Source organism: Schistocerca gregaria, chromosome X (assembly GCF_023897955.1).
Source record: "Schistocerca gregaria isolate iqSchGreg1 chromosome X, iqSchGreg1.2, whole genome shotgun sequence".
Taxonomy (NCBI): Eukaryota; Metazoa; Arthropoda; class Insecta; order Orthoptera; family Acrididae; genus Schistocerca; species Schistocerca gregaria.
Window position 1 is genome coordinate 33,022,828 of NC_064931.1, and position 13,789 is coordinate 33,036,616.

Sequence of the window (13,789 nt, forward strand, 5' to 3'; positions counted from 1 at the left end):
AAACTGCTGTATCTACACTCTTTATTGGCAGTCACTACATAGATTAAAATTACTTTATCTGGTAACTGCATGCTGAATAATGAAAAGATTAGAGAAACATTAACACAACTATTAACTGTTGAAATGCAGAGTCCTATCACTGCTATTAGTTTGTGACAAGCTTCTGCTAGTCATGTTTTCATGCTACTTAGTTGTGGAGAAAGGACACCAGTTGTGCATGTGCTGTTTGTTTAGCTGGTTGTGGCTGTGTCCAATGGGGCTGCTGCCCTGCGACCACACTCGCTCTGTCATACCAGGATTGCTGGCAGCCAATGCAGTGGGATCCTGTAGCCCTGTTCCCAGTTGATGTATTCAGGCTGCTTTAGGATTTCAATTGGCTGTCTTATTTTGTGTGTGCACATCCATGACTGTCTTGCAAGCATTCATGCTTCCTGAAACTCGGTAGCCTGCTCTTAATTGTGATAGTGCCAATCACCAAAAGTTGTGGTAACACCAATAATTTATGGAGTACCTAAAATCCATAACAAAAGCAGTTCCCTCAAGCCTATCTTTAATGGGATTGGCTCATCAATCAAAATCCAGTGATTATCTGTACGGAAAATTAAGACTCCTTCTCAGTCGCATAGCATCATGTGTGGATTTGACTCACTTTGTTCGACTTACACAGAGATAGAACATACAGCAAACCGATATAATTGTCAACTGTGACATAAAGTCTCTCTTCATCAATGTACCAATAGAAGAGACTATTAGCATCATTCAGGAATGAATATTACCAGGTATATGTGACCTAATATGGTAAGGACGGAGTGGCAGTGGGATCCTTCCTCTCTCCGATAGCAGTGGACATCTTCATGCAAGCATTTGAGAACTGCCTTAAACTCTGTGTAGTTACCCCACACTGTTGGCTACAATACTTGGATAACACCTTCATCATGTGGCCACATGGTGAAGTAGAGCTATATAAATTCATCAGCATACTAAGAGCCTATGTAAGAAAATCCAGTTCATGCTAGAACAACAGAAATAACCATGTGATTCCATTCCTGTCCTTGGAGGTCTACAGAACTCCCAACTACAAACTGGGACAGCAGAAGTTTGTCATTGTTTTGTAGCAGGCTACTAGTTGTCAGCAAGTCATGTAACCCAAAATAGTCTGGCAATCCTATTTCTCTCTCTTAACACTGACCCATGTTATTTTAGGACCAACAAAATCTAATAAAAGTGACATCGGTGGTCTGGTGACACTGTTAGAAATGCAGTGTATTGAAGCACACATTCCCCAGTTAATTAGTCTTTGCCCTGAGAAATACTGCTGCAGTACAGCCAAAACATAGTTTATTTAAGTATTTTAAGTATGTTGTAAGATGATGTGGCTGTACACACAGGAGAATTTTAGTGACATTCTGTTAGTTATTGTAAGATAGCCCTTAGCAGCTTGCCATGTAACATCCTAGAGTGTACAATTAATGAATGCCTAGTTTGGATTTTGGAAACAAGATGTTTTACCAGTTGTTTCTGATGTAGATTCAAACATTAATGTTCCATTACTAAGAATCTGACCTTGCTGAATATAGCTATTCAAGCCTCCTTTTTGCACAGTGTCTCCAACAAGTTTTTGCAAGATAGTAGTATCCTGTGGGAAGTTTATGCACCACCTTGTTTGCTGTAACCATGAAGGGATACAAGGAGCCCCTTGTAAAGTTTTACAAAATCAGTAAAGGTGAATTATTTTTCACATATCATTTTATTTAGCCCAGTCAACAAAGACCAAAAAATATTGAGTAGGGAAAAAATTGTGCAGTGGTAGGAGGAAGTGCAATAAAAAAGTACTAAAAATCTTGACTGGTGGTGTGTGTGTGTGTGTGTGTGTGTGTGTGTGTGTGTGTGTGTGTGTGTGTGTGTGTGTTTGTGTGTTTGTGTGTTTGTGTGTTTGTGTTGGGGGTTGGGGGGGGGGGGCGGTGTTATAAGGCATCTAAAGGTCACTTTTTTATGCTTTTTATTGAATATCTCAAAAACTATGGCTTTTAGTGAAAATGTTTCCCAGTACAGAATTAAACTACATTAAATTTCCTATAAAAAAAAGGCCCTGCTCAATTTTTTCTCCAGGACTAACAGTTTCTGAGTTGCAGAGCATGGAAGAATCACATATTATTAAAAAAAGTGTTTCAGTGATATAAAATTAATGTTTGTTGTTAAATGAAGTGGGTCAGGAGCAAATATTAAATGTGTGCACCTCGTCTAAATGCAATGTAGCTGTATTAAGACATAAATTGTGTTCTGATGGTGTAACAGGTTGAAGGGGGAGGGGTCAGAGGGTAGAAGTATGAGGTAGGGTAGGTCACCAGGCTGTGGTCATGCACTTGCCACCTTCATAGGTCTGCAAATGGAAGAACATGCAGGTGACCCTATCTACCCCATTACATCACAAGAAGTGCTGCATGGTGTTTCACAAAGCTATACTGACCCTCTGCAGCATACCTTGTGAATCGCTGGCATTGCGGTGCATGCACATGCCTGGGGTGTGTATTTTCCACAAGGTGCATTAACACTACATGGAATACATATATGTGTTACTAATAATACCAACAGAAGAAACACTTATGGATAGAATCTATACAGATATCTGCACACTGCTCTACACTGCTAGAGGGGAAACTGATTCTGAGTCATCTGGTATAGCAAATGTAGCATTCTTCTGGGAGAGGCAATGTCTCACTTTTCATTCTGCAGACAGACTATACCCCCCCCCCCCCCCCCCCAAGCATTTCCTGCCCAGTTCTCTTATATGAGTAGACAAAATAACTTCACTGAGTTCATGACTATATAGTGTAGTTATTTTCAGTTTATTAAATGAGTACCTATTTACAGTCATTAAGTGAGCTGTTACATAAAAATGTTGAACAGCTGGAAATGTCAACATTCCACCACACTGAAGAGCCTTTCCCAAGTGTAGCATACTGTCAGTATGTATTTGACAGTGTTGTTTTTGTGTTTCCACTAACACTGGCTGGAATGTTTTTCACAGCATGAGGGGTATCAAATGTATTCCCCAGCCTCAGCCCTCCCAACATCTGAAGAGGCCCAGAGGTGTAAATTGTCTCTCTTTGCAACAGAAATAAATCATCTAGGTGTTGTGGAACTTCAGATATCCCAACAAGTAATGGATTACAGCAGATTACTGTTCTAGACTTGAATATCATCAGTCCCATTCCATCAGATATATTGACACCTACCTTGGAAAATATACTGTGAATGTGTGGTAAGTGGCTCCACTTGGTGCAACCTGCTCTACAAGTGCCAGCAATGGAAGAGATATATGTAATCTACCAGTAACACAGTTAATGGTTAGAGAAGTGCAATATCTTTCTGGTCAATCATTAATTCACCACTAAGGGACTATGACACAATTAAATGGCTTTACAATATGCTGTCAGTGATAGACAGCAGCAAGGTGCCACATTTACCAATCCAATCCCTTTCCCACCAACACTGCTAAGGTCACTGACAACATGAAACTTACAAACTATACACTTCCCAGCCACTGTTTAGAGGAATGTATTTTATATAAAAGCTGTCTTAATAACAGGAAATAAGTACTCATTTAATTAACTAAAAATAGCTCCCCTATATAAACATTAACTCATTGAAGTTATTTTATCTACTTGCATAAGAAAACTGGACAGGGAATGCTGGGGAGGTAGAGTCTGTCTGCAAATGAAAAGCAAGGAGTGCTTTTGGTGGAGTATGCAATTTGTCCATCCTCTGCAATGTGGAAAGAGGAGAAATGATAGACCCTTTTTTGTAGGAAATTTTATACAGTGTACATTTGTATTGGGAAACTGTTTCCCTAGAAGCTGCAATTTTAGAGCTATTCAGGAAAAAAATAAAGTTACCTTCAATGCTACCCCTTGTGTCTCCTTCTGGTTATCAGGACATGTGTGAATCTGATGGGCTTAATTGGCAAATTTTGCAATGAGGCATTGAGGCTGTATAATGTGACTTCCGTTGCTATCGTCTTGCTCACCATGACACCAGGTTTAGGAGGACTGTTATGCATCATTGGGAGACAGTATGGCAAATGATAGAGTCCAATTAAGTGAACAATACAACAGGGATCTTCCGTTTCAGCTGCTGAATGTGATTGAGTCACCTCAGCCAAGCTTTAAAGAGTTCACAGTTCTATGACACACAAAAATTATCTGGTTAGAGCAGACTGTTTCATTGCTGCCCTGTGGGATGAGGGTACCCCCAAGTGCCCCTCAGCTCACCTACAAGTAGGCACAAATAGTGCAGGCTACACACCATGTGGCCCTATGTTCATGCATTCTGCACATGCGTGAGCAACTTTGCTACTCCTGCCAGTGGGCTTTTGGCCACGATATTAGGGCTGGATGCGAAAACCAAGAGGAAACAACAAAGAGTGGAAGACCAACAACAAAGTGCTTAGATTAAGAAGAATGCAGACTTTTGCCCCTACTGTTAAATCTATACATCGAAGAAGCAAAGGAAGGTGAAAAGATATCAGTGATAAGATTTGCTGATGACATTGCAGTGAAACCGGAGAAGAATTTCAGGATCTTTTGAATGGAATGAACAGCGTAATGAGTACAGAATATGGATTGAGAGTAAATCAAAGAAAGACGAAAGTAACAAGTAGTAGAAATGTGAACAGTGAGAAACTTAGCATCAAAATTGGTGGTCAAGAAGTAGATAAAGATGAGGAATTCTGCTAGCTAGGCAGCAAAGTAACACATGACAGACGGAGCAAGGAGAACATAAAAGGCATACTACCACAACCAAAAGGGCATTCCTGGCCAAGAGAAGTCTGCTAGTATAAAAATTGGTCTTAATTTGAGGAAGAAGTTTTTGAGAATGAGAATGTACCTTTGGGGTACAGCATTGTATGGTAGTGAGTCGTGGACTGTGGGGAAATCTGGAGTAGAAGAGAATCAAAATATTTGAGATGTACAGAAGAATGTTGAAATTAGGTGGATTGATAAGGTAAGGAATGAGGTGGTTCTACACAGAATTGGCGAGGAAAGAGATATATGGAAAACACTGATAAGAAGAATGAACAGGATGTTAGGACATATGTTATGACATCGGGGAATAACTTCCATGGTACTAGAGGGAGCTGTAGAGGGTAAAAACTGTAAAGGAAGACAGAGATTGGAATACATCCTGCAAATAATTGAGGACATAGGTTGCAAGTGCCCCTCTGAGATGAAAAGATTGACACATGAGAGGAATTCTTGGTGAGCCACATCAAACCAGTCATAAGACAAATGGAAAAAAAAAGAAAAAAAAAAATTCGAGCCGGTTGCCTGCTTGCCCATTCCTCAGCTGTTTGTTTGCGACTGCCCTTCTGAGCCCATGGGTGCCGGGCACTCAATCTGGAACCGCCTAGGTTAGAGCATCAAGTTGTAAGTTAGTTAGGCCTTTAATATACTGCTCGCAATACACCACATTTTAGTTTATTGTGTTTTATTTTTTCAGTAGACAGCAGTCCTCAGCTTTGGTACAGCCTCATATATTTAGTGATGATGAGATGAAAGTGGCTCACTTCTTAAAACAACTGTAGAGACAGAAAATTATGTATAACATTGGTTGGCATTGGACACCTAGCAGTTAAGTGTTCAATGTCAGCTGACCACTTTGTTTTCTATTCTTTTAATTTTTGTTAAATATGAAACTATAGTTGAATGTAGAATGCAGTAGTCAAATCTGTGATTGATGTATGTACCGAATGATATCCATAGTTTCTCACTACTGGATATGGATGAATTCAGTTGATATTCTTGTTTAGTTCCCATTTGCTATTGCTACTGTTTAAAAATCAAATTTGGAAACCAAAGGAAAAGATTGCTAAATATGCTGAGAGTGAATATGTTGTCATAGGAAAGTGTTTGACATACAGTGTGATGATTTTTGGTATGTAATTCCTTATGTTTGTCCTTCATCTCAGGGATATGTAAAATTATTGTTAGTGTCCCATGGCTTTGCTGGCTATTCATACAGTATTGAAAGGGAAAGTACAAATTTACTCAAAATTATACTTATCTCCTTTGTAACACAGTTGTAAGTGTTCTTCAAAACCAGTTGATTACAAATATTGGGTTGGACTATAGTCATCAATAACACAGGGTGATTTTTTCCATCGTGTAGAATCTCTAGTGATTGACAATGAGAGGATATGGAACAAAAAGGTCTAATGAACTTATGTCTGGAAATGCATGGTTTTCATGCTACAGTTTAATCATACATTGTTACAGAGATTGTGGTCTAATACGCACTGTACCATGCAGCCACAGTTGCAGTATGTGTTGAAAACGGTTTCCATGTGCCTCAATGCATGTGTGTACAGTAGCACATTCTATCTCACATATTCACATCAGCCAGGCTGCCTCTGAACAGTGTCAAAAGCAGCTTGAATATGCTGCTCCAGTGGCTCCACATCTGGAATAGGCTCTGCATACATGATACTTTCGATATGGCCCCATAACCATAAATCGCACGTGTTGAGATTCGATGAATGAGCAGGCCATGCAACTGGACCCCTCATCTGATTCACTGGCCAGGGAAGAAAAATTTTGGAGCACATTTTCATCGGGAAAGGAAGTTCCTTGAAAGTTCCTCGATAGAAAGCGGAAATGGTGAAAATCTGAAGTATAGTGTTTTTTTGGCAGTCTAGCAGAATGCAGTGGATGTTTTCATGTAGTAGCATCACTACACGTAGTCTTCTAGGTTGCTGTTTTTGGACTGTGTCTGCAAGACATCTAAGTTGTTGACAATAAACGTCAGTAGTGATGGTTACACCTCAGAGAAGCAATTCATAGTACATGACACCACTTCTGTTCCACCAGAAGCATAAGATTGTCTTTTGTGGATGCACACAGGTCTTTCAGCTCAGCCATTCCTTTCTATTCCTTATGTTAGCATAAAGACACCATTTCTTGTCACCAATAACTATACAGCATAGGAATAGTCAGTATTGTACCCAAGCCAATTGATGATGAGCAAGCAGATGAGCACATGAGGCCACTCACTGATTTTTGTGTTTTTGACTTAGAGTATGCGGTACACAGACACCTGATTTTTGGACCTTCCTCATTAACAATGGTGGATTGATCACAGTTCATCAAATATGCCAGTTTGAGAGTACACTGATGTGGACTAATTTGTTTAAACAATCTTCATGAAACCCCAAAGGTCTTCCTGAATTTGGAAAATCAGTAATGTCAAAATGATCCTCCTTAAAACGAGGAAACCATGCCGTGTTCTGTCCAACGGCTGTATCCACATACAAGGCATAAATGTTTCTAGCTGCCTCAGATGCCTCTCTGTTGAACTCAAACAGAAGAATATGTTGAAAATATCTGATTTCTCCACTTGGTAGTCCATTTTCTAGTATCCACACCTCTGGTCTCTATCCAGATGACAAAATGGCAATGTGTAAACTCAAATAGCAACTGTGAATACAAATAAAAAATGACAATCAATAAATAAACCCATAGCATCTGGAATGCCAGCATACAAAACAAAAACAGTTTGAACTTATGCACCAACCTAATAATTTATAACTATAAGTGGTAAATCATGACTGGTGGTTTGTGTAAATCTATTGCCCATTATTAAATGTAGCCGTCTGCTATGCTTTATCCAGAGAAAATGAAAAATAAATCCTATGATGATTTGGAATCTGTCATCCTGACTTTTCTACTCTAACTTTCTCCCTTCACCTACTGTTGAGTGATGATTTACTGAGACAATGGTAGTTATTTAACATTAATTATTTTTTAAATCTTAATCTTTCTTTTTATGTAGCTGTCGATTTATAATGTTAGTTCTTATTGTAAGGGAATTACTAAAATTTGAGTTCCAGTTATTGGCAGAAATTTTATAACTACCCTGTAAAAATACGTGATAGCTAATGTATGGAATGTCAATGACACACTTAACTGAACGAAACCAGCTTTCAGCCTTGAGTGCCTGAAGTGTAATCTTGAAATAGATAGGGCAAGACCAGTACAATGATGCAAGTACTAAACTTTTGAGTCAGCCTGATTAAGATGTATCTGTAAAATAATGATTTTAGAAAAGCTTAATGAACAGTGATAGTGATTTCAGTTTAATCAATACTTGTTTGGAACACAGTTTATTAAGATCTCACCAGCCAGCTCAACTGTCAGAGCAATGAGCCTGTGGAGATGTATGAATCACAGAATGCCAGCAAAGGCACTAGAAAACAAGTGTGCTTCGAGGGGATTAACAGGTGCCAACAGTCGAACTCTGACATAAACAGCGGCATGTTACATAAAGTATCTCACAGATTTGAAGTAGTCTAAGAGGTGACCTCTTTTTAGGCCATCACTCACCCCACATGACAAATATGAGTACAGAGTTTCTTTTTAATGGATGGTTTGGGGGGGGGGTGGGAGGACGAAGGAATCTTGACCTTCAGTGGACATCTTAAAATATACATTCTATCAGTCATATCAGAAAAGCCTCAGAAATTGACACCTTAATTCTTGAAAGTAATTCATATTAACCACAAGTACTGTAAGTTAGTTATTGTTTATATTGCAGAGTATTACAAAAATTTATTTATTTTGTGGTAGTTGTAATATTGGGACTTTTACTATCATAGTTCTGGAGAATGTGAATTGAATTTTGTGGTATCATTGGTACCTTTGACATATTCCATATTCAGCCAATAAGTTACCATTTTGATGATGTTGCCTGTGACGTAAACCTATAAGATCACCAACATTCCATTACTGAGAGTGTAGTGACTGATTTGGTGTTATGAAATACAGAATTATTGTTATCTAATCAGTAATGGTCCAACTTTTTCAGTCATTTTCTGAGGAGAAGGTTAGTAACAGAGTTTATGATTGACAGATTTGCAACTGATAAGCTCTGTCTGCTTGGAAATTTTGCATTTAAGTCAATGTTTTAAAATGCCACGAGAAACTAACAAGAAAAATTAATCAAAGTTGTTGCTCCTTGACCAATTTTACTTTTACATAAAAAATAATGACATGAAAGAAAAGAGAATATGGTTTGTGTGTATGTTTGCTATGAAGAACAAATGGTGCAGACCTCCTATTCAATTGTATATACTGAATCTCTTTGACTGAAAATTAGTGAACACTTCAGTGAGTGCACATTTGACATCTTAGATTTGCGTAACATCTGTGGCTTTGCAGAAAGTGTGGAATTAAGATTGTTGCTTTTGGAAAAAATAAATATCATCATTTTACAAGTTTTGAGTATCATCATTCCCCCCTTTTTTTTTTTGTTAGTATGAAATGTATTATGGTGTGAAACCTGGAAAGTTTGTAAGAAACCAGCTTATAATGTATCATCAGAAGGAAGAATAGTTTAGGTAACTGAATGTGTTTGGCTAAAGAACATTTGTCATTGGAAGAGCGTACTATAAATACTGATGAAGGAAATTGACATACTACTAGAAATAAAAATCAGAAGTTGGTTTTTAGCCACTGGACCTCTGTACACAATTGTATTTATGGAGTAAGAGATATATGTGTATCTTTTTGTGATGCAAATGAAAAATTCATAAATTTGTAAGTCTTCTGTAGTATCAAAAAATTTGTTCCACATACTCCAGAAAGTTTGGAACAGTGTGAAACTATTTAAGAAATGAAGAGAAATTGCTGAGACAGTGAGCATCTTGCTACTTCCAAGTAAAAATGGATCATGAAATGTGAACAGTTCTATGAAGTGTTCCAAGATCAAACATTGCTATGTGAGATTACTTCATCTGAGTAATTTATGAACATTGTGGAAGGTGTCAAATCTTTATATGTATTCTGCTATTGATGACCAAGACTCTTTTTATTGCTTTTTTGAGTAGGGTATGTTGCAAAACCTCTGTTCCATTCATTTTGCAGTGGTGCTTTATAAATTTGCAGTGGACATGTGATATTACTTAACTGGAATTTAGTGGGGCTAGATTGAACTGTACATTATTTTAGGTAACCCTGATGTAATTATTCCTATTTTAGGCTTCCCCATGTTCGAAATGAAGAACTCAGGTTATATATCAGAATTTTTTTTTTCCATTGAATTAGTGTTTTAAGAGGAATGTAGTTTGTAAATTTCTATTAAATTGATGAACAACATTTAAAGTTTTGAAAATAAGACCAAACTATTTTGTCTTTTGTTGAGGTGCTGTGGCTTGGAAACACTCTTCCTTTTGTCTGAAATCTTTTATTAAAGGTCTTCTTATTGTACACAAGCAGAGTTAACACTTGCTGTCTTAAATTATCTTATGCCTTAATGCTGTGCGGTTATAAGATTTGGGACTGCCCTGGTTGCTTGTGCAGGGTCATGAATGCACTTTGTTGGCATGTCTTGTTTGTTACTAATTTTCAGTTTCCTTTTTTTAGGTATCTAAATAATTACTTGGACAACATATTTGCTGGTGCGTGGGAACCTCGTGAAGTTACACCACTAAAACTAAACATTCCTCTTCCACAAGATTCTGAGAGTATGTTGTTGTTTCTGTTGTTAATTTCATTTTTCCTCTTTACTAAACATTTGTGTATCCAGATTTTTTTTGTTTAATTTCCTAATAGAAGCTAATCAGGAATTATGCTTTTATGTCTTTTTTTCCATTTTTCTGCTGTTGCTTGGAAATTATGTATTTGATATATCTCTGTATAAAAGTTTTGTGATTTCTCCTTTTTGGGGTGTGTGTGTGTGTGTGTGTGTGTGTGTGTCAGGATGGAAATTTCACAGCAATGGAAAAATGATTTATAATTTACGTTTTTGGTATCAGAATTATTTACAACAATGAAGGACAGATTTTTGCTGGCATTAATGTGTCGTACTACTATCAACATGCTAGTCTACACTGTTATGGTTTCTCCAAATTTTATGCTGATTACATCAAAATGTTGCCTCCAGTATCTATTTGGGGCTTTTGAATCAAATGTGGAAACTTACATTTTTTTCTCACCATATAGATGAGTTTAGATTCAGCTGCTGTACTAAATTACACATGGAAAACTGCGAGGTACTTTATTTTATACCATAGACTGATACTCAATGTTCATAGTTGTCTCCTTATAACAAAATTGGTTTTGTTTCCAGTTATGGTCACATTGCAAGCTGTTAAAATGAACTTACTGTAATTTAATTATGTTATTGTACTGTTTCAAAATAAATCATTATCTTCAGTTCATATAATGATTTGCAGTCTTTCTGTTAATTTATACTTTTGTCATCTGAGTACTGTACTTATCTACAGTTCTTGGGCATAGTAAAATGCAAATGTCTGAACTCCGATGTCATCTAGTGCTTCAAAGTTTTCCTTTCAACACTAGCTCTGTTTCATTATGTTACTGTGTGTCTAACTTTCCTACCTTCATGAGTGTCTAACTTCCAAGCCTTCATAAACTCTCCATCTTCATAACTGTTTAATGTTAGCTGTATACAGCTGCAAATGCTGTTTATTCGTATTCAAAAGTTTGTATGGTTTTTGCTATAACACTACTTTGAAGACTCTGTACATAATATTTGATTTCGTTGTATTGGGTGAATCAAAAGTTGCACAGTACACCCTGTTATGTCAAAAACCATGCAGGAATGGGGAAACACGAATATTCCAGTAAGGTATGTATGAGATGGTCTGTCTTTTACAGTATGTACCAAACTTGGGGGCCATCTTGAAATTAGCCATTTTTTAAATGGGAAAGGGGTTGTGTCATATATCAAATAACATCAGCATTTCCTGACAAGCTCCTTCCTGCAAACAGATTAAACGTAGCAGTCATGGTTCAAAAGTTACAATACATTTTGGTTGGAATTACAGGCAGGACTGTTCTCCAGTCATTTAATGTGTTCAGAATGATGTCCCTTTCAGTCAATCAGGTGTTCAGTTCAATCATCATGCTCTCACAGAAGGATTTCTGCAGAAATGCTGGCACATGCTTCTTCAGTGCACTGCTCATGATGGTGTCTGTTTCTTATTTTCTCTGGACATGCGAGTTGCTTTAAATGACTCCAAAGATAAAAGTCAAGTGGTGTGCGATCAGGTGATCTGGGTTGCTATTCTAAATAACCATGACAGCCAATCCAATGACCAGTAAATTAACCATCTAACTACTGATGAACAACTGCTCTGTAGTGTGATGGAGCTCCATCTTGTTGAAAGTAAGAGAGATAGCTGCCATCTTCATTCAGAACCAAGGGAAGCACCACTTCTTGCAACATTTCCAGGTAGCATTGCAAATTTAGGTTCTGGTCATTCAAAATGGGTTCAATTACATGGGTGCCCCCTATTCCCCACTACACTATAACCCTTACATCACCATCTGCCTTGAAAGGTTCCATCCATTGTGGAGTCTGATCACTCCAGTATCTGTGGTTGTCGTGGTTGACTTCACCATTGACAAAAAAAAGTGTGCCTCAACACTGAACAAAATACCTTGTGCAAAAGAGAGATCTTATTGAACTTGCTCTAGGGCCCACATGCAAAGCTGCATATGTCTGTCTGGGTCAACCTCTGCTAGATGCTGGAATAGCTGAATCTTGAATGGATGCCATTAATAAGCATGAAGATTCGCATGATCAGTGTTGGGCTGATTCCACATTCTACTGACAAAACGTCATGTGTTGTGGTATGGACACCAAAACAATGTTGAAGTTGTCTCATCACTAGCACTTGTTGGACGAGCCACAGTTCAAGTTTCCCAGAATTTGGAAATGAAGTACCTGACAGTGTTATGTGAAACTGGAGGTCTTTCTGGGTGCCGGTTGTTAAAATCTGCTGTTCTGACATGGAAACTCCATTCTCCAGACATCAGTTCTCTCCTCCTTGGTCAAAGCTGTCTTCAGTTACCTGCAACAGAAAAAAGTATTGTAACTTTTGAAGCATAGCTTCTACTTTAAATCTTTTTAAGGAATGAACTTGTCAGAAAATGGACTTAGATTCAAGATGACTGCTTTCAAGATGGCACGCATGTTCGGTACATACAGTAAAAGATAGACCACCTCATCCATACCTAAATGGAATATTCAGGTTTTCCCATTTGTGCATGGTTTTTGATGTAACAGGGTGTACTGTGACTTTTGACTCACCCTGTTCATTTACAAATCCAAATGACTGCAATTCCTGAGATCCTAATTTATTTATTGTTCTTTTATTATGTAGTAATTTTCTTGGTTTGTGGCCACAATAAACCGAAATTTTACGCAATTTCTAGCTTGTACAAAGTTTTGGTACGAAGTAACTATGGACATATCTACTGACATCAAACAAGTAAACAAAGGGCACAAGCTATAGAGCTCCAGTCCATCCTCATTTTTCTGAAATAGTCCTTATTTTTAACCAGTTGTTGTGGTACTTCAAAATATCTTCAGGGACAGTAAACTGTCACTGATATTCATCTTATACAGTGTGCCTTAAAAAAATCTAATCACCTGACTTTGTAGGAAGCATTCTTTCAGAACACTGGACAAACTTGCGTGACATTACTTCAATGAGAGACTGAATGCGAGGAATGTTAGCTTAGACTTCATTCTCTTGGCCAATAGAGCTGTAAAAAGCCTCCTAACTCCCATAGGAATGGAGACACGGGTGAAAACCAATTATACAGCCCCTGTCCTACATGACAGGCATGTTGTGTTGTTATACTATTGACCTGCTTTATCAACCTGTTTTGTAGCGAGTGCATGTCTAGATGAGTGGAAGGTTGGTGGAAGGTTGAGATGACTAGAAGAGGAGATAGGCAGAGAAAGGGGGCAAAGGAGGATGAAT

At 37.8% G+C, this 13,789-nt stretch overlaps 1 protein-coding gene across 1 annotated transcript in view; it reads left to right on the plus strand.

Annotated features, from left to right (window-relative positions):
* LOC126298141 (2-hydroxyacyl-CoA lyase 2-like) overlaps nt 1-13,789 on the plus strand; it is a 94,512-nt gene that overhangs the window by 52,004 nt on the left and 28,719 nt on the right. Inside the window, exon 6 of the mRNA XM_049989457.1 lies at nt 10,416-10,516. Within this exon, the coding sequence (XP_049845414.1) occupies nt 10,416-10,516 (101 nt within the window). The remainder of the gene's footprint in view (nt 1-10,415; nt 10,517-13,789) is intronic.